This window comes from Aspergillus neoniger, assembly GCF_003184625.1.
Source record: "Aspergillus neoniger CBS 115656 unplaced genomic scaffold BO87scaffold_39, whole genome shotgun sequence".
Classification (NCBI taxonomy): domain Eukaryota; kingdom Fungi; phylum Ascomycota; class Eurotiomycetes; order Eurotiales; family Aspergillaceae; genus Aspergillus; species Aspergillus neoniger.
In genome coordinates, this window is record NW_020291167.1 from 131531 (window position 1) to 153730 (window position 22200).

The following is a 22200-nucleotide window of genomic DNA, read 5'->3' on the forward strand; positions in this document are numbered from 1 at the left end:
ATACTGGATTTTAGAAGCGCTTATTTTTATCGTCAAGCGCGGATGAGGGCATGTACTCAAGCTTGTACACTAATATGGAGTTCAACATGAACTCGACCTTTACGCCACCGGCGGCGGCAACATATCCCGAGCTCTATGCCCTGGCGAGTCAAAACCCGAAACTGTCTTTTCTGGAGAAGGCGTGGTGGACACACTATGCTTACTGGGATAATGATATTATCGCAACTGGTACGCCCACAATTGTGTTTTTTCTGTCACCTACTAACTTCGATAGGCATCATCACCTTCCTCGCTCACGAAATCCTCTATTTCGCCCGCTGCATTCCGTGGATAATTGCCGACGCTCTCCCTACACTATTCCACCGTTTCAAGATTCAGGACAAGAAGGCACCCCCATCAGCGAAAGAACAATGGAGCTGTGTGAAATATATCCTTGCTATCCACTTTATTGTGGAAATGCCTATGATAGTCCTGTTCCACCCGATGATGGAGCTGTTCGGTCTTAAATACGCCCTTCCATTTCCCGATCTTAAAACCCTTGCCATTCAAATCACAATCTTCTTCTTCGTCGAAGATACTTATCACTATTGGCTACATCGTGCCTTCCACTGGGGCCCTCTTTATCGTGCCATCCACCGGGTGCATCATCAATATGCCGCGCCGTTTGGTCTGACGGCCGAGTACGCCAGCCCTTGGGAGACCATGCTTCTTGGCCTGGGCACGATCGGACCCCCTTTGGTCCTTGGATATTTCACCGGCGAGGTGCATTTGATGACTGTGCTGGCTTGGGTGGCTCTGCGTCAATTCCAGGCCATCGACGCGCATTCTGGATACGATTTCCCTTGGAGTCTTAGACGGATCTTTCCGCTGTGGGGAGGATCGGACTGGCATGACGATCACCATCGGTACTTCCGGGGGAATTACTCTAGCTCGTTTAAGCATTGGGATAGTGAGTCCCCCTTTATCCTTGTCAGTGTTCTTGACTAACGAGTTGTAGTCTTGATGGGAACGGTTGCCGGTCCCCGAGGGAAGAAGATGCGGCAGGAGTGATGCTTTCAGGATGCGCTTATTGTTATTATTTGTACAGTCATACATAATTTATAATATAATCTTACGACCCAGAACTTCCCAAGCTGCCGTTGAGAAGATACGATACCTGGCACGGCTGTCAGGCATTCTAATCTTGAAATTGTGACTGTGTATAACGTATGCACCTCGCCAAAGTGGCAAGCATGTATAGCTCAATTCGTTCGCAACCTAGCATAGATTCTGGACAAACAGTCTGTAGTTGACCATACACCGAGTCTCCAACAGATCACGTGTACGCTTCAAGCAATGCTCATCGGCTCTTATCTCCAGCTTAGCGTCATCAGAATCACTCCACATTGACATTATCTACAACACCATTGGTAGCCATAGAAATAAGCACTAGCCAGATTACAAATGGCAATACAGTTGAATATCTTCTGCGACTTGGCAAATGCACTTGACGCATAAACAATTAACCAGACTCAATTAGTACGGAATACAACTGATGTATATATCTCGCAGATGAACCAATTTAGTAAATACAAAGATCACTTACTACTAATCCACTTTTATCAGAGTAACGCTCACTACACCCACCACCTTCATCTCCTAGATCATCCATAAAATAAGCACTACCATGACAACCAACCACACCGACAATCCTGCAATATCACCACCTGTCTTCATCCCAAACCCTTCCTATACAAACAACGCTGTCCTACCACCAACACCGCCACCACTACTACTACCACATCACAACATACCCACGCCATCCCCATCTATACAAAAACCCACCACAATGCCACCAAAATATACCCTCCACCCCGCCCACCCCTCCCACTCCCGCACCCTAGCAGAAACCATGATTCTCTCTCGCCTCACAGACCCACACTGGGCCTTCCTCTTCACGCCCTCCACCACTCCATCATCCATCATCTCCTCGACCGAGTCCCGTCTCCCTCATACGTTGAGTACAGCGCGGGATGTCCGGAGGCATGAAGTTGTCCTTACCAGCACTACCCCTGCAACTGAGAACCAGAACGCGGAGCATACTGTTCAAGATAAAGAAAGAGTAATCGGCTACGCGCGATGGACTCTCCCTCCTTTTCTCTCCAACCGAGACGACGTATGGCTCTCAGCTCAGGTACCCGAGCCATCTGCCCAGGAGGAAGAACAATTCAAAAAGATGTATGACCTTGGAAGCGACGAGCAGGGCAGAGTCAAGGGAATGAAAAGCGACGGGTTATTAGAGTTTCGAGGGACTCCGTTAGAGGAGGTTGAGGAGAGGGTATTGAGGGGTGTGGTGGGGGGTGGGGAAGTATTAAGTATGGTTTCTTCTATCTCTATCTCATCATTTATCCTACTTATTGATGATGATTTCATTTCTATATTGATATATATTTGGAAAATATGCTAGATTACTAATTTAGTTCTGTGTACAGCTTTGGAATACCTCACCACTCACCCCGACTACTGGAGACAAGGGGTAGGAAGTATGCTTGTGCAGAGCGGACTACGCGTGGCGGATCAGTACGGCATCAAGACGTATGTGATGTCTGAGCCGGCGGGGTTGAAGGTGTATTTGAATCATGGGTTCAGGGTTGTGGATGAGATTACGGTGGAGTATGCAAAGTTTGGAGGGACCGAGCCGACGACGCATTATTTTTTGGTGAGGGAGGCGGTGGTTGTTGGGAACTAGTAAGTTGGTAAGCTGGGGATGTTGGTGACTACTATCTATTGTATCGTGTGGTGAGTCTAGTGTTCATTGAATGGGGGTGAAGATAATGGTTTGATGTTGGTTTTCATTGGGAACTACGACGTGATGGACGTATGTGGGAAGTTATTCTGTGTAGATCTACTGGCCTTGTAGCAGCAAAGGTATATTATTACTATTGGTATCCTCCAAATCCACTACCCACAGCTTAGCATCGGCGATTGTCTAGAACCTACTGGCAAGTGGCCACAAACATCCAGTCTGTCATCAGTCAATAATAAACACGCTACCCCCGGACTCGGCTCGTAGCTAACGCTGTCAGCCGTCAGCTTGACTGACTCCATCCGGAGTGCGACGGATATCTCCGGCCTAGCACTTATCGGACGAGAATGATGTCACAGGGCATTCCAGTCCGCCTTAGTCCAAACTAGGTTTTTCAGTGGCTAGTTTCCAATGAAAAGGCACAACAAGCTTTTCAGCCATACCACAAATACACTATTATTGGAGAACACAGCGGAAGAGCATGTGGCGGCCCGCTGACAGCAATCCCACGGGCTGACCGGTCGGGTGGCACCCTCAGGCTCAGGCTCTAGAAGTTTCGAACATGGAATTGGAAGTCCGGAATCTCAGGATGCCGCGGCTGGCTCACCTTCCGTGGCCGGAGAAAGATCGGTACTAGCCCAACGTTTTGTTAACGCCGGCGGGTGTAAGCGCCGGAGATATCATCGGTTACCGGCGCGTCTAGAAAGCCATTGATGCCATTTTCACGGTCGGAAAGGCGAAAAATTGAGATATGTTAGAATTGTAATCACAGACGGAAGGGATATATTGAGATTCTTAAAAAAAATGAACGCTCATCGTTGTATCGTGGTGAAGGAAGACCTGTCAGCATCTTATGCTTAACTCCGCTGCACACGAGTGGGCCGTAAGCAGACTGCCGTTAGCGCACCAGGTCCATGGAACCCCATCCCGAACACTGGAACTCATCACCATGCGATGGGTCCCTTACTAACTGGATCCAATGAAACTCCTCAACCAAATTCCATGCCGTTGCCCCGTGGCAGGAAGCTTCATGCTGAAAAATCTTCGATTGCGGCGAACTGCGCCAGCTGCATGATCGCTGGTAAGCTTCCAGGTACGCTTACCGGCCATTAAGGGGCGTGTAAATCCGATGTCGTAACCCATTCAGGGTCGACCCAAGATCACTGTCGTATCATCGTATGTCATCGAATGGGCTTCGGACGGAACATGTCTCCACCCTCGTCACGCATGAATCAAAAGTGGACCAGAGTCTGCTCGATTTCTAATCCTGTCCCGTTGTCCCGTTGTCCTGGTTGCAAGTGATCCGTATATAAAGGCCAGGAGTACCCCTGGGGAATTGATAATCATATTCCGTGGATAATCATTATCTCCATACCTAAACACTCAATCATAATGGCTGCTTCCGATTACAAGTTCGAGGGCTGGATGGGCCTTGACAAGAACTCCGTCGGCAACATGGTCTGGCAGGAGTTCGAGCCCAAGCCCTGGGAGGAGTCCGATGTTGACATCAAGGTCACCCACTGCGGTATCTGCGGATCCGACTTGCACACTCTCAGAAGCGGTTGGGTATGCATGCTCGTTCACTCCATCCTTTGACTGCAAGCTAACAAGATGTAGGGCCCCACCATGTACCCCTGCTGTGTCGGTCACGAAATCGTCGGTGTCGCTGTTCGCGTTGGCTCCCAGGCCGAGGGTGATATCAAGATTGGAGACCGTGTTGGTGTTGGTGCTCAGAGCGACTCTTGCCGCGGCCGCAACGGTGACTGCGAGGAGTGCGCCTCTGGTCTTGAGCAGTACTGCCGCCACTCCATGGTTGGCACCTACAACGGCGTCTACCAGAACGGCGGCAAGTCCTATGGCGGTTACTCCCTGTACCACCGCTCTCCCTCTCGTTTCGTTGTTAAGATCCCCGACGCCATCCCCTCCGCCCAGGCTGCGCCCATGCTCTGCGGTGGTATCACCGTGTACTCTCCCCTGAGACACTACGGCTGCGCTCCCGGCAAGCGTGTCGGTATCATCGGTGTTGGTGGTCTTGGTCACTTCGGTATCATGTTCGCCAAGGCCCTTGGCGCCGACAAGGTCGTTGCCATCTCTCGCAAGAACAACAAGAAGGAGGATGCTCTGAAGCTCGGCGCTGATGCCTACATCGCCACCGATGACGATGCCGACTGGGCCAAGAACAACGCCCGCTCCCTCGACCTCATTGTCTCCACCGTCTCTTCCTCCAAGGTATGTCTCTTGAACGCATCTGTATCCCACTCAATCTAACATATTGCAGATGCCCATGGTGGACTACGCCACTCTGCTCGACCTCGACGGTTGCTTCGTCCAGGTCGGTGCTCCCGAGGACGGTGCCCTTGAGATCCCTGCCTTCGCTTTGATCGGCAAGCGTGCCAAGCTGGGAGGTTCCCTCATCGGAGGCCCCAACGAGATCCGTGAGATGCTTGCCCTGGCTGCCGAGAAGAAGGTCCAGCCCTGGATCGAGGAGCGTTCCATGAAGGACGCCAACAAGGCCGTTGTGGAAATGGACGCTGGCAAGGCTCGCTACCGCTACGTCCTGAGCAACGAGCTGTAAGCAACCATCACTTGTATATAATATAGAGTAATGAGTATATAGACGAACGTGACGCACCTTAGACTATTCTTTCAAATCCTCTGACGATGTATTCTTTTCCTGCAAGTATAACTGTCTGGCCAGTTTGCCACGAGCTATCTCCCAGAATTTGGGTCGTAGAAGGTAGTTGAGCTCCGGCGGGACTGATGGAGTACTTGAGCTGCCAACCGGAAGCAGAGTCCCATTCTTCCCTCCTAGCACTGACTTCCCGTCCCTCTTTGACGATTGTCGTAGATGAACCTCTGGGACGAGTATGTATCTGAACCTGGTGCAGAGCCAGGTACGTACCCCAAACTCTCCCAAGGAAAGTCCTCTCCACTTCAGCCTCCTCCCCTTCGTCCAGAGGTTTCTGTTTCGACTCGAGGACCCACGAAACACCGGTATTGGGGCCCTCCGGGCCCTCCCGAAATGTCAACTCACGCCAGACCTCCTCATACTCTGCGATCGGGGAGCCAGGGAGGTCGGCACGAGGCATTTCGCCCTTCTCAAGATCATCGCCATTAGGAAGAGCAGAAAATGTACCGCAATCAACCGCGTCAAACGAGTTCCTAGAGTCGAGTTCATGGGTGAACGACACCCGACCTATAACCATTAGTCCCTCGACGAAAGAATCAGCTGGAAGTGATCATACTTGAATCCGCATCATCGACAACTCTCTGGCCTGCAATAGCCCAGTCGATATCCCCGGAGGTTTTGTCAACGCGCAGGTCGACGTACCAGCCTGCGACCGACATGACTATCGTGTCGGTATTCTCGAAAGCGGGTTCGGGCACCCAGCGGATGGAGATCCGCGTCGAGAGACGGCTCTGCGAGGGAGGGTTTTCAGCAGCCATTGTAGGGTTTAGTAATGAACAATAGAAAGGAGAGTTTCAGGAGCAACAGGGTGCAGTTAACGAGGGAAGAGAATGACACAAATGAGGACCTTGGTTGAGTGTGTCGGCTAGACTGAGTAGTTCGACGCTATCGCTGACTTACCCCGCACGGCGCCGGCCGAGCACCGCCGAATTCGGCGACATTGCCATATCAGCTCCACGGTTGAGGGAATTCCAGTTCTTACGTCTAGATAAAGCATCTTAATGCACATACTCGGTAGCTTATGCTGTAGAAGTGAAGCAATGATTTCAGGTTACAGAACCTCCGTGTATTTCCTTCCTCATGGATATACAGCCAAAACAGAATATGACGGCAATTCTTCTTCGGTTGACCTTATTTCCCAGCTGACTCAACGAATATACCAAAATCCCCGTAATATTCTCCCGACATATCCAGGCATTCTCAGTCAGTAGTAGTAGTAGTAGTTGGATTCACAAAACTCGTCGAATTCCGATCCGTAGCCATCTGCATTCAAACCTTCGTCAGCATCCCACGAACAACCAAGAATCATTCCAATTAACTCACATTCCAAGCATCAATCCTGAGCAGACTAGTATTAGCCGTCTCGGCCACATTGGTAAGAATACCGATCGCTATTCATCATGTTAGCGTAACCCATCCATCAAAATACCTCCCTCTCCGAAGACTGCAGAACCCAACATACCAACAACATTATTCAACCAGTAATACTTCCGACTACCCGTCTCAAAAACCAGTCGAAGATGTAGCTGTCCACTGGGCGACTTCGGCCCAGATGTCTGAAGGAAAATATTCTCTCCATCATCGGTCCGGAAGTTGTATCGGGTGTCTGCGCTGAAGATGCCGGTTTGGGGATCGACTAAGCCCCAGTCGGCGCCGACGTCGAGGATCTTGCCTATTAAGGGATTTTAGTAACTAATGTGAAGGTGTTGGGTACAGGATGTAGGCTACCGGATAGATTAGGACCAGTGAAGTTTCCACCCACGATTGGAATTGTACGTCGCACACCGTGAGGACCAGGAGAGCTCATGAGACTTGATTCGCATTCGACGTAGGCCGTGTATAGGAATGATAGTTCTGGGGGAGATGGTGAGGAGGTAGCTACGGGAATGTTGGGAGAAAGTAGAAGAAGGGCCTGAATGGCTACCGTGGCCCAGTTTGAGAGGGAAGACATGTGCATTGTATTGGCGAGGTTGTTATTGAGTTATAAATGAATATAATATAAAGTGATTCAGATTGACATCCATTATGCTGGATTGTTATCGATAATGTAGCTGGTACTTATAGAAGATGTAGACGTTCAATTTTTAGAAGTCAAACCTCGGTTCTCTGAGCTCTGTATTTGGTACCAATTACCATTGATACAGTGGACACAGAGTTTATTGTGTTTTTGATGCAAATGCCGGTGCAAACAGCCGATAAATTAATTCATAGATGGCTACTTCTGACTTCATCTCCTAGCGTTCGCCCCTGATCTGCTTACCCCGCATCAAAAGCGGACCGGATATCTCCACCCCTCACGGCCGTCCGTGCCTGCGTTGGAACTAACCCCGATGATGTGGCGATGCCAATATTCGTGGACTTCATTACCCCATGCCTTCTGTAAATTGATCTCATATCTCACGAGGAGTAAATATAAGCTTGCACGTCTGCCCCTTTGGTCGAGACGAGATGATTTGGTCGTCAATCTCCATGGAGCTAGTCATGTCCGGAGCCACTGTCGTCTGGAACCGGGAGTAAACTTCTTGGAGGAGGATCTTCATCTCGACAGTCGCCAGGCTTTCAAAAGTTAGACCAGAATTCACGATGAGATTCATTGCAACTTACTTTCTTCCAGTGCACCCTCTCCCTCCGGTGCTAAAGGCGAAGAACAGTCGGTTGCGCTCGTTGATGCCATCTTCCTCCATCCAACGATCCGGATTGAAAGTATCTGGATCCGGAAAAACCTTTGTGTCGAGGCGATGCACGGTGTACGGCTGGCAGCTGACGATGATTCCCTCGGGGATGAAGGTCCCGTCAATTGTTCTACCACCGCTTGGCACATAACGAGGGAATGACATTGGGATTGGCGGTGCACAGCGCAAGGCCTCCTTGATTACAGCATCAAGGTACGGTAATCGATCAATGTGCGTACCTTCTGGTGCTGAGCGAAGCTCCTCATAAAGGCGGTCTTGAAATCGAAAGTTGTGCGGTTGCGACAACTCCCACATCAAAAAGCACAAGCCATCGCCTGTTGTGTCGATTCCTGCCGCCATGTGGTCTTTGCATTCTGCTGCTGCTTGTGATCTGGTTATGGACGAATCCTTTCTCAAGAGACGAGCAAGGAGACTGTATCCGTCTGGACTTGTCTGGGCCGTGACTCTATGGACGTATGCGTTGGATTTAGGGGCCCGACGGGGTCGCAGCCAAGAAGGGAAGTATGGAGCGAGATGTGGCAGGTAGTAAGGAAGTAGGTTTTCTATATCCGTTAGTAGGTCCTTATCGCACAGAAAACAACATACTCTGTAAGCTGTTATGGTACGTCATTTCCTCCATCAGCTCAAAGTCATTTTCATCGGTGAGAGATTTCAGTCCGCTAGGACTGAACATGAAGTGTGTTACGCAGTCAAGTGCGTAGCAGTGTAGATAGACCTATGCAAGTTAGCATGGCCCAGTCTGATCTGAATTCCTCACATACATAGACATCCACACCCTTCGCCACAGCTGCACACTTGGATACGAACGCTTTAGCGCTATCTCGGATCGCCGACACATGATGTTCTCGCAGAATATTGGACATGGCATATCGATCGGCTAATTGTCGCTTTCGCTCATTGTGCTTTGAAAGATCAGTCGATGAGGCCTGATTCTACTATGAGTAACCTACCGTCTGCTTGTCGAGTGTAGAGAACATGGTCCTAAGACGGATTAGTATGTGAAAACCACCAAAGATGCAGGACCTACTTGATCCCAAACTGTCGAAAGAGGTCATATAATTCCGTCTTATCATAGCCACTGCCGCCTGACGCGTAAATCTCTCGAATGGCATCCAAAGATGCAAAGGAGACCTCGTTGGGTGCTATCCGCACAATAGTGCCATACTGTTTGTGCAGCTGATGGATAAATACACGACGGCTAGCCGAGAACTCATGGTACTTGATAACCAGACTTGTCAACTTGGTATACCAAGGGCCAGGGAGTTTAGAAATGGGACTCGACAATCGCTGATAAAGAAAAACAAGAAGAATAACAATAGCAGCACACCAGAGTCCTAACATTGTTCTAGATAAGACGATCTTTTTAGTGAAGTCGGTACAGTATTCGAAAAGCGTGCTAGTAGAGATATCTATAGACAGAATTGAAGGACGATAAGCCAAGCAGCAGTCAGTGCGCTATCCTCAAAGGGAAACAGCAGGAGATCAAATCACACCAGCGGGATAGATAATCTTCGCACCCTATTGTAGTCATGGATTAGTGGGGCACTAATTTAGGAAGAACACTAATGACTCCTGAGTTGCATTATCGTGCGGGGTGGTAGCGATCGGGGGTGGCCAGCTGATAAGCATTCCTCAACCATCACATCACTGTTGGCTTGGGCCGCAATATGGATGGCTATCCAATGGACCAGCCAAAAATTCAAGAGAACTCTCGTTGATAATGAGCTACAGAGCCCCTAGTCTAATGAACTACCTAATCAAGGAAACCTTTATTGAATATTGAGGTTTGATTAAATCAGAGGACACATGCTAAGGTGCCATTTCTCAATATGCTCGAAACTCTCCAGACAACGCAGAGGCTGCCGTGCACTAAAAAGAAGGCTTCTATGATCATCGCCCGATTCAAGTCGTTCTCTGCTAATGTGCCATGTCGATACACTATCCATTCCGCTGCAATGCATGGCTTGACGATGCCAACGATGATGAGATCCGTCAGCACAGGTGCGTTTCGCTTTCACACAATTACATCTGACACGCAATAGATGGCTGCTCGTGATCTGGCAGGAAGAAAGTACTGGCTCTAGAGAAGTTGGAAGTGGAAGGGCAAGACATCATGGGCTGAGGCATGCGTGCAAATAAGCCTCATTGTCTGTTTCTCTTAGATGTTAGCAACAACAATTCTGTAAGGTAGAATTGATTCCGAGTGGACCAACCTAACGGTGTTTGGTTCGGCATCGAATGCAACGAAGAAAATAGCCATCTTCAATAGCACCTTTGCATACAATATTGCCAAGGAACATCATACCGCAATGACGGCAAGTCTTTGTGTTATGAAGCAGATTGTGGCCTTGCTCTACACCAGCCTTCATATTACTGATCTTCTTCTGCAGCACCTCGACCTGTGCTTTCAAACTCTCCACTGTTCTGTTCGTCGTTATCAGGCATTCCTGAGTAACCATCAACTGTGGCTGCGTCCACTCATACCTTGCCTTCATAGCCATGATCACGCATCTGCTCAGATCGTCATCGATGAGCTTCTCCAGCACTTCGGTGTGGCCAAAGTCGTCAATATGTTCACTAATAAGTTTAGATAGCTTTTGACGTATCGTTGTATCAGCCTTTTCGAACACTTCCTTGACGAACTCGACGAATCCTTTCGGATTCCAAGCCATTATAGTCGCGGACTCTATGTGATTTGCTGCCTTGTTTTTCAGGTCTTGCAATTGGTATTCGTCCGCAATATAGTAGACGTAGATATGGGGGCGCAGCCTTTCCGCTGTAGTGGGCTTCTTTGAAGCGTCTGCCGAGATGCTTAGCTCACTCTCTTGAGGTATTTCTAGTTAATCGTGTGTTAGCAGAGATAAATGACCGAGGAATGTACATGTCCTCGTACCTTTATCAGGGATCGCATAATCTCCGAAGTATAGGAACTCGATCATCAGTTTCACTGTCGCTGTACCATATCCGTCGATCTGAATGACTGCCTCAGGAGCACCCTGTAGGATTATTATCGGCTCCGTATGGCGGCGTAGTAGAAGTATCGCCTCACCTCAGACGCGTCTTTGTATCTATGAGATAGGATCTCAGACTGGGAACAGACGATGGCTTTGTGCACATGGAATGCTTCTCCTTCACACTCAATCTTGAGGTCACTGTACTGTCCAGAGTTCTTGAGATCGTGGAGGAACAGAGGAAGGGTGTCTTTCGATGACATCTCTGACAAATGGGCCTTGCGATAGCTTTGGATACAAGTGAAATCTAATATAAAATATTAACGGCGATGATAAACGATTTTGAAGTGAAAGTGAGGATTGATATGAAGGAATTGAGGATGAAAGGGATGAAGAGCAAGTAAAGAAATAGTGTTAGCGACATGGATTTTGAGGGCCTGCCATGGCTGATTTTGTTAGCTTCTGGGTAATGCAAACGCATAGGTATGCTTAAAGTTTGTCTTCGGAATATTTTCAGTTTCGTGAAGAAAGAATACTTAAATTGTGTTCTCGACCACATATTTGGAAAGCCCGACCAGCAGAATAGGGAAACGCATTATTATGTTAATCCGTCCGTAGTGTGCTTCTCGCCGCCTATAAGAGCTATGAGATAAATGTGTCGGGAAATGCTCGGCTCTAAGAGCCGAAGGAAGAAGTAGTATTGTGAAAGCTCTCAATTCATATATTCTTCTCTTAGAGAACCTATCATAGAGAGCCTTGGTGCCTGAAGGGGGGCTTCCAATTGTGATCGAACCTCTACGTTTCTGCCTTGCGACGAAGCGTCTGCACCGCCTCTTCCCATAACTTACCATCGCGCCAGTACCCTTCAACATGTGGCTTCCTGCCAGGACGACCAGAACGCGGCAGCTCATTGACCCATCCCCAGCGCAGCTTCTCCTTCCAACCCTTCTCTTTCCACAAGTTGAGGTCGGAGGACGGCGAGTCATTGAACGTGGGAAGATGCAGTAGCAGATCAGAATCATGTGCTATACATATCAAAACATTCTCGGATGCCTCAAAGTCCAAGAGTTTAGTGACAGACTTCTGTGCAACCTCCGCGTCGAAAAAGGCACTTCCTTCGCAACCGGAAACCTCATAGAAGGGTTCTTGTCTCGGGTCAACCTTGGCTATCGGGTGGCTATTTGTGAAAATGCTGCATGGGCATGGACTTGGAAAGAACGAATCTTTGTCCAAGGCCTCTGACGGGATGTTGTCTGGGAATGGAAGCCTGGCGTTCGGTCTTATGACGCCCGGAAAGTGGCAGATGTCACCACCAAGGAAGACGAAGGTGTCAGCCGTTGTTCGGGCAAGACCGCATAAGTGACCGACGCAGTGCCCAGGTGTGTCTAGTTATACAGTAAGCAGCTCCAGCTTCTCACAGGAAGATCGATTGACTTACCCAGCAAATAGAATGAACCATCTCCAAAGAAATCTTGTGCACGAAACCCTCCGATCGTCAATCCATCTGCAAAGTCAGGCTCAACCACGTCTCTCCCTACGAACGCATCCGCTGACACTGGAGACTCAGCATCGTCCGGGAAGCCAGGCAGTAAATGAGGATGGGATTTGAAACCAGGGCCTACAACCAAGGAGGTGGTTGGGGGAAACAGAGCGACGTTTCCTATATGATCCCAGTGGTAGTGAGACCATATGACAGACCCTAAACCGTGAGCACTTATGAGGAGAATATGTATGGATATAAACCAAAATTCTTACCAATGTCGCGCAATTCAATGCCCTTCTCACAAAGGATCTCGGTGACATCCTTGTCTACTCTCGCCGCCTTCATGGCTTGATCAAAAGGCTGGCGAACGACTGGAGGGAGGTTCCAGTAGTCCTTTCGCGTGCCGAGGTCGAACATGACCTTCTGATTTGATGCCTCATGTTCTATAAGAAAGGCAACATTAGTAAGGTTCAGAATCTCATGGCCCGGCTGCACTGGTTGTATGAGGAATCCAGAATTGACAGTCATTAAAGTGGTGGTATCGACCATTCGCACCCGAACGGTACGGTCGGACTTGGGAAATTCGAGCATTTCGCGGTTGGCTTCGGATGGTCTGAACAATCAAGTAACAGATATGTCTCCAGCGTGCATATCCAAGCGATGGATTTGCGACCGTCTCTGGAATTGTGCGCTCTATATATGCAAAGGATGGGGTGGTTTCACCGAGGATAACCAGTGTGTAACGCGTATTGGCTCACGCGTATCCATCCACCCACTTGGTCCAAAATTGTGCCATCCACCCCCTCACTTGCCCCTCCCACTGATTCGCAGCATCAAACCCCACGCTTGGTTCAAGTCCACTGATAACCATCAAGTACACACAGCAAGGAACAGTCTAATGCACCCTATCGCAACAGTCCAGACCTCGGTCATTTTCCCTCATGATAGGCCTTACTGAGTGACAGGGATAGTGATAGCTGAATGCCAGATGGCAGGTTATATATTGGATCGTCGGTGCGCCCGCACTACGTCCTCCAGCTAAGTTTGGCTCAATGTCTCCACCTCTAACTCAATTGATTCAAGCATCGAGTATTCTGTAACTCACCCCACAAACATGGGCTCCATTGATCAGACCGTGCAAACCAATCCAGTGTTCGAGGAATATGGCCTCCCCGTGGATATTCGCCTTTGGAGTAATACCCCGGGGCCTCATCCGGCCTCAGTAACTAGACCCGTCCAACATGCGGAACTCAACAAACCATCCGACCGGGGCTATACGGTTTACAGTCATCTCATCAACGAGCCCCCACTGGGGAAACCGTTCAAAATAATAATGATGGGAGCGGGAGCATCGGGGATCGACTTTCTCCATTATGCCCCATCGGCGCTAGCTGAACTGGGTGTGGAGATTGCGTGCTATGAGAAGAACGCAGATATCGGAGGGACTTGGTATGAGAATCGGTACCCGGGATGTGCATGCGATGTGCCTAGCATCGCCTATTCCTTCCCGTGGCGTCCAAACCCAAACTGGTCGAGTTTCTATTCGAGTGCAAAGGAGATTTGGGAGTATCTGAAGCAAATCGTCGTCGAAGAAGACATGATGAAGTATATCACGCTAAACACCCGCGTGGTATCGGCAATTTGGAACGAGGAAAAGAGTAAATGGGTGGTCAAGCTGCAACAAGATACGCCGTGCGTGAAGGAGTGGGAGGATGAGTGTGATGTCTTGATAAATGGAGCTGGCTTCCTCAAGTGCGTCTTATCCCCTTCCCCCTCGCATTCATCCTCCTGACCTCAGAGCAGCTCCTGGAAATGGCCGGACACGCCGGGAATACACTCGTTCCAAGGAACACTGTGCCACACAGCAGCCTACCCCGAGGGGCTAGATCTGAAAGACAAGCGCGTAGCTGTGATCGGATCGGGCAGTTCAGGCGTCCAAGTCGTTCCCTCAATCCTCAACGATGTCTCACACCTCTACACCTGGGTGCGAACCCCAATCTGGATCACAGCTGCATTTGCGCAACGCTACGCCGGGAAGGACGGTCGCAACTTTGACTGTACGTTGCATTCCCTGCCACAGAAGATAAACTCTAATGCAATGCAGATACCCCGGAGCAGAAGAGCGACTTCAACAAAGACCCCGAAATGTACCACCGGTACCACAAATCAGTAGAGCATGAGCTCAACCAACGCGCCAAGCTCACGCTCCGCAATACCGCTGAGTCGGACGAAGCGAACGCTGTACGTGCTTTTACAAACCTATCAACCCCAGATACTAACCATACAACAGTCCTCCTACAAAAGCATGTCCGACAAGCTCGCACCAAAACCCTACGTGAAGGACGCCCTAATCCCCAAGACCTTCAACGTAGGTTGTCGACGCCCAACACCCGGCACAGGCTACCTAGAAGCGCTCGCGTCCGACAAGACAACCGTCTTCGCAGAAAGGATTCAATCCATCACACCGAAGGGGTTCATCGACTCTGCAACAGGAACCGAACATGAGGTAGACGTCATCATCTGCGCTACCGGATTCGACACATCCTTCCGACCTCGATACCCAATCATCGGGTTAGACGGCGTTAACCTGGACGATAAATGGAAAGATGCTCCGACCAGTTACCTGACAGTCAGCATCGACGGCTTCCCAAACTACTTCATGTACGGAGGTCCCTTTACGCCTGCGGCGCATGGGTCCATTCTCCCCATTATCTCCCACGTGACGAACCACTTCATCCAGATCGTCCAGCGTATGCGGAGAGAGCATATCCGGCGACTCAGTCCTAAGGAGTCCGCAGTGCACGACTTTGTCGAGCACGCTCGGACATACTTCCCACGGACGTGTTGGTCCGATCCTTGTTCTAGCTGGTTCAAGCAGGGAAGGGTTGATGGCCCGATTACTATCTGGCCTGGTTCTCGATTGGCGTTCTTCGAAGCACTGAATACACCTACTCTGAGCGACTACGAAATTGAATATTGGAGTGGAAATAGATTTGGGTACTTGGGATGTGGATTCGTGGATGCAGAATTCTCCGGGGGTAATATCACCTGGTATCTGGATCGGTACTCGGACAATGAGGAATGGAGGAAACATGGGGTTTGGTACGATAGGGAGCAGAAGGAATTTGCGCTCATAAGCGAGAAGACATGTTCTAGCTAATGAAGCTAGTTGTATCATACAATTGGTGCAACGGCCGTTTCATAAACACACAACGCAAAGGCCATCCCGGTAGTCCACATATCAATCAAAAGAAATTATCCATGGTATCACAATTTGTGACTATTTTGGTCGGTATACAAACGCCCTGGCATTCTCAGAATCCACCTAATATTATCCTCGACCATAGTATTCGCAACCTCAGCCTGCGGTAAGACATAGATGCGACGAAACTCATGAGGCATTCCGGAGAATATTTCGATGGATACCCGAACACTAGTAGACCGTCAGTGCAGCCCCCGTAGATGAAGAAAGTAAGAAAAACAAAGCCCTACCCAGCTTGTTCCATGCAATACGCAAGTCTCAACGCCTGATCCCTCAACAAGCTCTGTCCCGCAACCAGCATGCAAGTCCGCGGCAACCCCGAAAAATCCGAGCATTCCCCCACAGTGAAATGCGACAAATTCGACTCCTCCATTTCGAGCATGTCTCTATACATGTGGTGGACAGCCATCGGCAGAAACGGCGCGTTCCAACATTGATACCTTGAAAACTCGGTCTGTGCGGCCTTCTCCACGTCCATATGTGGAAACCACGGCGTTGTCAAGTTCAACCCTACAATGTTGAGCCTTTGCGTCTTGGGCACTACCTCCGTCTTCTTCGCGAACATGGCAACCCACAGTGCCAGCGCAGCGCCAGAGTCCTCCCCGCCGAGGATGACGCGTTTCGGATCCCCGCCGTAACCTCTAATTCGTCCCTGGATGAACTCGAATGCCTCCCACGCATCATGATACATGGCTGGAAAGGGCTCTTCCACGGTACTTCGGTAATCGATGCTAATGACAATGATGGGGCAGGTAGGCGTCAGGCTACTCACCATTTCTGCGCAGATGGCGTCCTCGGTGTCCAGATCTCCGCAGAGGAATCCGCCCCCGCGAAAGTGGATGTATAAGGGGAGTGGATCCGCGGTGCCTCGTTGCCCAAAGAAGGCTATGGGGTAGTAGAGTCGGATGGAGATGGGGTTGTTGGGCTCTTTGACTCGGGGGATGGTGGAGTTGCAAATTTTAACTCTGGATTCGTAGCCTGGTTAGGTTATTGACATCGCGTTAGCGCTTGATCATAGCAGGTAAGTAGGGGGTAGGTATATCAGACCCTTCCTACGCTTTTCATGCTGAGCGCTCGCGGCCCATTGATTGGTGATCTGGGTATCAAAATCCTCTTGATAGGGAAACTCGTCGTCCGGAGAAGTCACGCCGCACCAGGGGATCCCGTTTGTATGGCAGAAATCTATCCACTGACTGGATGGTTCGTGAAGGTGCCAAGGGTCGTAATTCCGCGCTTCAGCGACTCGGCCTTGATTAGGAATATGATGAGATGTCATGTTTCGTCAATAGCAGAAGAGGCCGTGGATGGGCGATGGGGGATATGGATGCACCGTTCAAGTACCCTTTTATAGTGTCTTTGTCTGAGGAGTAACAGAAAGTTCTGGAGCTGCGAGTGCGGGAAGACTGTTTTTGAATAAACGAGAAGATTTCTTTATTGCGGTCTTTTGCGAGGGTGACACAAAGACGGATGGATGCTCCCGAGTTCTTTAATGTTGGCTTTGTCGAACAACCTTTCTTTGGGATTGTCAATCGTAGTCTCTGTTTCTGTGAGATTTCTTTTTATCCAGCTACCATATTACGGAATTGATGATGTATACCCCCTTGAGCCCTTCCTTCCTGATGTGGAATACAGACAAACGCAATGTGTCGACCCCACAAACACCACATACTTAGCTGCTGTATCATGCTGAAATGTGTTCCTGTCCTTCCATAGTAGGCATTATACCGTATGGAGATTAGTAGTAGTAGGTCACAATCAATACATAGACCCGGGTATTCACTCATGGTAACTATCATTTCCACCGATTGTACTATTATAAGTAGTGCCGCCTATCAGCACACCTCGGAGATCCCCCTATGTAGATAAACCCCGGAGATAATCACTTGAACAATCTTGTACAAAGATATCCCTCGCCAGACCCGAATCTTCCCCATCAATACCCTAGAAGGTAAAGGAACGACTATATTTGCAACACATGTTGGGCTAGCAGAGCAAGCGTAATCCTTTCGGGTTTTGGGAAGCTGTTGTGCCGGGTAAAAAGACCCTGCGGAATATAAAGTAGCCTTGGACATTCCGCTTTCCGCTGAGTAATGAATAATATACAATCATTTTTTCTATATTCGATCGCCATGTGTGTTATTGCTAAATACCATACTACTAGTTTCATTTCCACTACTCTCGTTTTCTTTCTTTCTTCACTCGTTGGGCTTGTCTTCTTCTTCTTTGGTTCTCGAACCGTCGAAATGTCCACCTGGCGCCCCGGCAAACGAGTCGCTATAGCAGGCGGTGGACCCGGTGCTATATCCACCGCGCTGGCATTCATCAAGCGTGGCTACGACGTGCGGGTATTTGAGCGACAAACCGAATGCCGTGCTATCGGAGGCGCGGTTCTCTTCTCTATCCCTGTGCTTGCGATTCTACGCTCTTACGGAATCAGCCTCGAGAACTTCGGATCCTATACGTGGACATACTTCAACAACAAATGGGGCAAGGAACGGGCCGTGCTTCCCTTCAATGAAGAAGTCGAAAGAACGGATGGGCATCAAGGGTTGGCAATATGGTGTCTTGCGATCATCCGCTTTCCAGAAAATGCTCGATCTTGTTCCCGAGGGCGTCATTTTCTGCAGTCACGAAGTGACGGGATACGAGGAAGTCGAAGGTGAGGTGGAAGTCAAATTCAAGGATAGCAACATCAAACCAATAAAGGCCGATATCCTAATCGCAGGAGAGGGTATTCGGTCCGCCGTTTCGCGTCAGGCATTTGGTGACCCACAGCTATTCCACACAGGCATCCGGCTTTGGCTCGCGTGGTGTGGTCACATCCCTGGGATTCCTGCCAACACCGGTGTCATCTCGCACGACTGGCAACACCAAGCGAGTTTCTTTCCTATGTTGCATGACGGCAAGCCGGGATTCGAGTGGTGGGTTGTCGAGCCGGGGTGGGAAGGAAAGCCGCTTCCTGAGGATCCCAAGGCCCACGTAGACAAGATTCTGCAGGGCTGGTCGGATCCCTTGCGGCAGCTGGTGGAAGCCACTGATTTCGATACGCAAGTATATCGGTGGGACATCTACAATCGGCCATCGATGAAGAAGTGGTCTTCAAGGAGGATCGTAGGTGTGGGGGATGCGGTGCATCCGGTTTCGCCATATGCGGCGTATGGAATGGGGATGGCGATCGAGGATGGGTATTATCTTGCCAAGGCGCTCGACGGAGTTGATCTACGGGATTTGAGGGCTGTCGGCGCGGGCTTTGAGTTGTTCGAACGACAGCGTGTGGACTAGGTCAATCATCACATGGAGTTTGCTCGGTATTTGAGTTATGTGTTCCATAACTTACCTTGGCCGTTGGCGAAGCTGAGAGACTTGGTGTTTGATTATACACACTTTTTGAAGACATTGCTGCACAAGGCGTATTTGAAAAAATCGGAGGATGAGACGATGGATCTAAAGGAGCTTCATGTCGTATAAGTCTGTCAGTGTACTATACATTCTTTTTCTGTTGGTAGTAGATCAGTAGGTTCTGCGTATAATAGAGTGTTCCATGAATGATGGAACCAGAAACCTTAGCAAAAGCATCCTTGGTACCTAACAGACATGATAAGCCATGATACGCTCTGTCTTCAGACTAATCCGCGCATGTCTCTCCATTATTCCACATCCATAATGCGGGGACGGAATAGTGACCACACCGGCATCACTGACCCTCCTGGAGAGAAGGTCACTGACTCTTTTGTACCATAATATTTTGCAAGAGCTTCAAGATGGACACGTCTACCGAGAAGGATCAACAAGGTGTCCACTACATGGAAATCAAGAGAATTTAAAATTATCGATTGCGCTGTTATCCAAACTGGTAGCAACTGGGCCCTCGTCACGGGTACCTAACCCCACTAAAAGTCTATTCTCACATCTTGGCTTCCTGTCTGGGTTTAGACTGGCCGGTCTGTGGTTTGAACCACACATCGTGATTCGTGACACCCAACAGTGGTGACAAAGCAATGCGGCAACACTGCTTGCTTTTTGGCTTCGCGGATGCTCAAACTCTGCTATACATCTGTCTTCTCATCATGTGCATCTGCTGATGAAGCCCTGCTTGATGGTTGCTAAACCTTCACTCCGCTCACCCTAACCCCAAGTCCGTGAGCATCGCCGCTAAATTCGCAGCATGGTTTTCATTGGAGAGTATACAATAAGAACTTGGCTGGACGATCCATCGAAGTCACTTTATCGCGCTTCCCAATACACATGACCTCCGATCGGACGCCTTCAGAAGTCCCAGCTAAAGGTAATTTACCCCAGTCAACTACCAAGGTAGATTCTCGAGTTAATATCTTGACCTCCTAGACTGCCAAGTCTGCAGAACCCGTCGTATCTCCTGTGATAGAACGCTCCCCCATTGTCGAAAGTGTACTTCACGGAAACTTCGGTGTCCTGGATATGGGATCAATCTACGATGGGGCCAAGGTGTCGCAAGCAGAGGCAAATTGACAGGACAGGCAATACCGGTCCGAAGGGACTCCCAGATATCACAGAAGATTTTTCATCCCCGTGCAGGCATCGCCGTGCCCAATGTAGACCTCCAACTACCGGCCCGTTGGCCCGGCTTGCCCTTCGACAGTCTTACTGCCCAGTTACTCGATCACTTCGATCGAGGCGTCGCTACAAGACTAGCGTGGGTGGATGACCTCCACAATCCTTGGAGAAGCTTAGTATTACCTCTGTCACACGACTCATCAACCGTACGGTACTCGGTGCTTGCTCTCGCTTCGAAGGACCTTGCCGCCAAGTATCCAGCAGACCATCATTGGGCACAGTCACTCCAAGCCATCTCCCGTCACAACCAGAACGTGGCCCTGACTTGGTTATCAAGGGACATGGGACACCTACTTCAGGACCCGACCGCGGTTCAAAGCAAAGATCAGGCGAGACATATCCTCGCTTCTGCTCTCCTTCTCTACAACCTTGAACTACTAACAGCACCGGCTGCCCAATGGCGAATACACATACAATGCGCCCGGGAAATTATCCAGTGGAACCTACAATCCGCCAGTAGTGCACTATATACAAATGTCGCCGATGTATTTCTATTCTATGAATACTACTACACATCTGTCTACATCGGATTAACCACATTCGATCCAATCGACCAGCTACAAGACGACTTCCCAACACATGACAACGTCACAATATTCAGTGACTTCATCCGAATCATGCATAGCGTCACCCGCGCCGAGCGACAAACATACACCACGCAGCCCATCTCGCAACCCGTCCCGATCGAATCCACACTACTAGACATAGAAATCGCCAAAGCTCGAATGATGCAGATGAGCCACACAATCAAGTTCAAATCAGACCAAGCACGACAGGATTTCGAATGCCTAGTGGACATGTTCTATCATGCTACGCTTATCTACACCCACCGCGTCTTTTCCGACAGCATATCCCCAGACGAAAGCATACAATCTTCGCTCGATGTGCTTCTCGACCACGTACTACCCCTATCATGCAGCCCCGCCGTTGCTCAAGACCTGGTATGGCCACTTTTCATCACAGGTACAGAATCTAGAGGCAATCCACAGATGCAGAACATTGTCGAGACGGCCATGATGAATGTGATCCGAATGAGTGGGAACCTTGATCGGAGCCGCGTTCTTTCCTTCCTCAAGACGTTCTGGTCGTTGGATCTCGAGCCTGGTACTACTTGGATCCAGTATGCTCGAGACAGGTGTATCGATTTTAGCTTTTTGGTGATACTTTAAACATCATTGTCGGATTGTTCAATGCTATTCCTGTTTTGTATATATTATGATCTAAATATTATGAGGGTGAATAGCAATGGAACCAACAGCTGGGGAAATACCATCTTCATATGTGGAATACTGGACCTACCAACAGTCCGCCTACCCATATTGTGCAGAGTAATGTTCATGACAATAATTGCATTGGCATAGTACTTTCAAGGAGATTGGTCGCTTCTTATAACTACTGTAAGCTATCTTGCTCTTAAAGATTAGCTTGTCTTGGTAGGAGGGGAAACATAGTATTACGACCTGGAAGACGCGGTATCTATTATGGCTATTGGCGCAATCATCTTAGCAGATTCATCTTGATTATCAGGCTAAGCATGATGGATGGATGCGGGTGCAAGGCTTTTACTGAGTTTAATATTGGTAATGAGTCACAATTTAGGAAATATTTAAGGTTGAAGATGTGTTTCATACTTAGGTACTCTTCAAGATAGATAATTTGATCTTCCTGTAATCGAACATATTGCCGCAACATAGCTTCCTCGTACTGAATCATGGATTGCTTCATTGTCCGATTCATTAGTCTT

The 22200-nt window shown here is 49.2% G+C and overlaps 10 protein-coding genes across 10 annotated transcripts; 6 read left to right on the top strand and 4 right to left on the bottom strand.

Moving 5' to 3' along the window:
* Nucleotides 1-50: 50 nt before the first annotated feature.
* On the top strand, nt 51-1050 carry BO87DRAFT_400642 (sterol desaturase family protein; the record flags this gene model as incomplete). Its single annotated transcript, XM_025625543.1, has 3 exons — nt 51-228; nt 275-949; nt 998-1050. The coding sequence occupies 3 exons, from the start codon at nt 51-53 to the stop codon at nt 1048-1050; spliced, it is 906 nt and encodes a 301-aa protein (XP_025475660.1).
* A 778-nt stretch (nt 1051-1828) lies between these two features.
* On the top strand, nt 1829-2848 carry BO87DRAFT_462453 (GNAT family N-acetyltransferase; the record flags this gene model as incomplete). Its single annotated transcript, XM_025629163.1, has 2 exons — nt 1829-2327; nt 2472-2848. 2 exons carry the CDS (start codon nt 1829-1831, stop codon nt 2726-2728), a joined length of 756 nt encoding a protein of 251 aa, XP_025475661.1. The 3' UTR covers nt 2729-2848.
* Nucleotides 2849-4177: 1329 nt separating this feature from the next.
* On the top strand, nt 4178-5360 carry BO87DRAFT_317980 (NAD(P)-dependent alcohol dehydrogenase; the record flags this gene model as incomplete). Its single annotated transcript, XM_025619787.1, has 3 exons — nt 4178-4351; nt 4403-5014; nt 5064-5360. The coding sequence occupies 3 exons, from the start codon at nt 4178-4180 to the stop codon at nt 5358-5360; spliced, it is 1083 nt and encodes a 360-aa protein (XP_025475662.1).
* BO87DRAFT_160055 (uncharacterized protein) lies at nt 5199-6319 on the bottom strand. The gene is made up of 3 exons (XM_025618237.1): nt 6031-6319; nt 5418-5981; nt 5199-5342 (listed from the first exon to the last, which is right to left on the bottom strand). Exons 1-2 carry the CDS (start codon nt 6230-6232, stop codon nt 5419-5421), a joined length of 765 nt encoding a protein of 254 aa, XP_025475663.1. The 5' UTR covers nt 6233-6319; the 3' UTR covers nt 5199-5342; nt 5418.
* A 337-nt stretch (nt 6320-6656) lies between these two features.
* BO87DRAFT_409956 (cytochrome P450) lies at nt 6657-9573 on the bottom strand. The gene is made up of 10 exons (XM_025626280.1): nt 9195-9573; nt 9118-9148; nt 8929-9069; nt 8753-8882; nt 8079-8709; nt 7876-8030; nt 7203-7394; nt 6937-7146; nt 6798-6865; nt 6657-6737 (listed from the first exon to the last, which is right to left on the bottom strand). The coding sequence occupies exons 1-10, from the start codon at nt 9506-9508 to the stop codon at nt 6675-6677; spliced, it is 1935 nt and encodes a 644-aa protein (XP_025475664.1). The 5' UTR covers nt 9509-9573; the 3' UTR covers nt 6657-6674.
* Nucleotides 9574-10380: 807 nt separating this feature from the next.
* On the bottom strand, nt 10381-13288 carry BO87DRAFT_409958 (uncharacterized protein; the record flags this gene model as incomplete). The annotated part of the gene is made up of 6 exons (XM_025626281.1): nt 12874-13288; nt 12557-12817; nt 11918-12503; nt 11217-11406; nt 11061-11163; nt 10381-10820 (listed from the first exon to the last, which is right to left on the bottom strand). The coding sequence occupies exons 1-6, from the start codon at nt 13190-13192 to the stop codon at nt 10381-10383; spliced, it is 1899 nt and encodes a 632-aa protein (XP_025475665.1). The 5' UTR covers nt 13193-13288.
* A 140-nt stretch (nt 13289-13428) lies between these two features.
* BO87DRAFT_419120 (flavin-containing monooxygenase) lies at nt 13429-15837 on the top strand. The gene is made up of 4 exons (XM_025626921.1): nt 13429-14353; nt 14405-14658; nt 14706-14842; nt 14892-15837. Exons 1-4 carry the CDS (start codon nt 13716-13718, stop codon nt 15759-15761), a joined length of 1899 nt encoding a protein of 632 aa, XP_025475666.1. The 5' UTR covers nt 13429-13715; the 3' UTR covers nt 15762-15837.
* A 31-nt stretch (nt 15838-15868) lies between these two features.
* BO87DRAFT_409961 (alpha/beta-hydrolase) lies at nt 15869-17216 on the bottom strand (the record flags this gene model as incomplete). Its single annotated transcript, XM_025626282.1, has 3 exons — nt 16911-17216; nt 16094-16841; nt 15869-16034 (listed from the first exon to the last, which is right to left on the bottom strand). Exons 1-3 carry the CDS (start codon nt 17137-17139, stop codon nt 15869-15871), a joined length of 1143 nt encoding a protein of 380 aa, XP_025475667.1. The 5' UTR covers nt 17140-17216.
* An 890-nt stretch (nt 17217-18106) lies between these two features.
* On the top strand, nt 18107-19145 carry BO87DRAFT_462461 (FAD-dependent oxidoreductase; the record flags this gene model as incomplete). Its single annotated transcript, XM_025629164.1, has 2 exons — nt 18107-18385; nt 18450-19145. The coding sequence occupies 2 exons, from the start codon at nt 18107-18109 to the stop codon at nt 19143-19145; spliced, it is 975 nt and encodes a 324-aa protein (XP_025475668.1).
* Nucleotides 19146-19931: 786 nt separating this feature from the next.
* On the top strand, nt 19932-21718 carry BO87DRAFT_419123 (Zn(II)2Cys6 transcription factor). Its single transcript, XM_025626922.1, has 2 exons — nt 19932-20148; nt 20208-21718. The coding sequence occupies exons 1-2, from the start codon at nt 20109-20111 to the stop codon at nt 21623-21625; spliced, it is 1458 nt and encodes a 485-aa protein (XP_025475669.1). The 5' UTR covers nt 19932-20108; the 3' UTR covers nt 21626-21718.
* Nucleotides 21719-22200: the final 482 nt, after the last annotated feature.

What these genes read in the sequence shown, in the direction of transcription:
- BO87DRAFT_160055 (XM_025618237.1), bottom strand. Translation starts at nt 6,232, where the DNA reads ATGGCTGCTGAAAACCCTCCCTCGCAGAGCCGTCTCTCGACGCGGATC. An exon ending in TGTCGATGATGCGGATTCAA is followed by an intron (nt 5,982 to 6,030) that starts GTATGATCACTT and finishes TAATGGTTATAG; the next exon opens with GTCGGGTGTCGTTCACCCAT.
- BO87DRAFT_409956 (XM_025626280.1), bottom strand. Translation starts at nt 9,508, where the DNA reads ATGTTAGGACTCTGGTGTGCTGCTATTGTTATTCTTCTTGTTTTTCTT. An exon ending in AGAGGGTGCACTGGAAGAAA is followed by an intron (nt 8,031 to 8,078) that starts GTAAGTTGCAAT and finishes AACTTTTGAAAG; the next exon opens with CCTGGCGACTGTCGAGATGA. An exon ending in CAAGCTTATATTTACTCCTC is followed by an intron (nt 7,395 to 7,875) that starts GTGAGATATGAG and finishes GGGCCACGGTAG; the next exon opens with CCATTCAGGCCCTTCTTCTA.
- BO87DRAFT_419120 (XM_025626921.1), top strand. Translation starts at nt 13,716, where the DNA reads ATGGGCTCCATTGATCAGACCGTGCAAACCAATCCAGTGTTCGAGGAA. An exon ending in AATGGAGCTGGCTTCCTCAA is followed by an intron (nt 14,354 to 14,404) that starts GTGCGTCTTATC and finishes ACCTCAGAGCAG; the next exon opens with CTCCTGGAAATGGCCGGACA. An exon ending in AGTCGGACGAAGCGAACGCT is followed by an intron (nt 14,843 to 14,891) that starts GTACGTGCTTTT and finishes ACCATACAACAG; the next exon opens with TCCTCCTACAAAAGCATGTC.
- BO87DRAFT_419123 (XM_025626922.1), top strand. Translation starts at nt 20,109, where the DNA reads ATGACCTCCGATCGGACGCCTTCAGAAGTCCCAGCTAAAG. An exon ending in TTCAGAAGTCCCAGCTAAAG is followed by an intron (nt 20,149 to 20,207) that starts GTAATTTACCCC and finishes TTGACCTCCTAG; the next exon opens with ACTGCCAAGTCTGCAGAACC.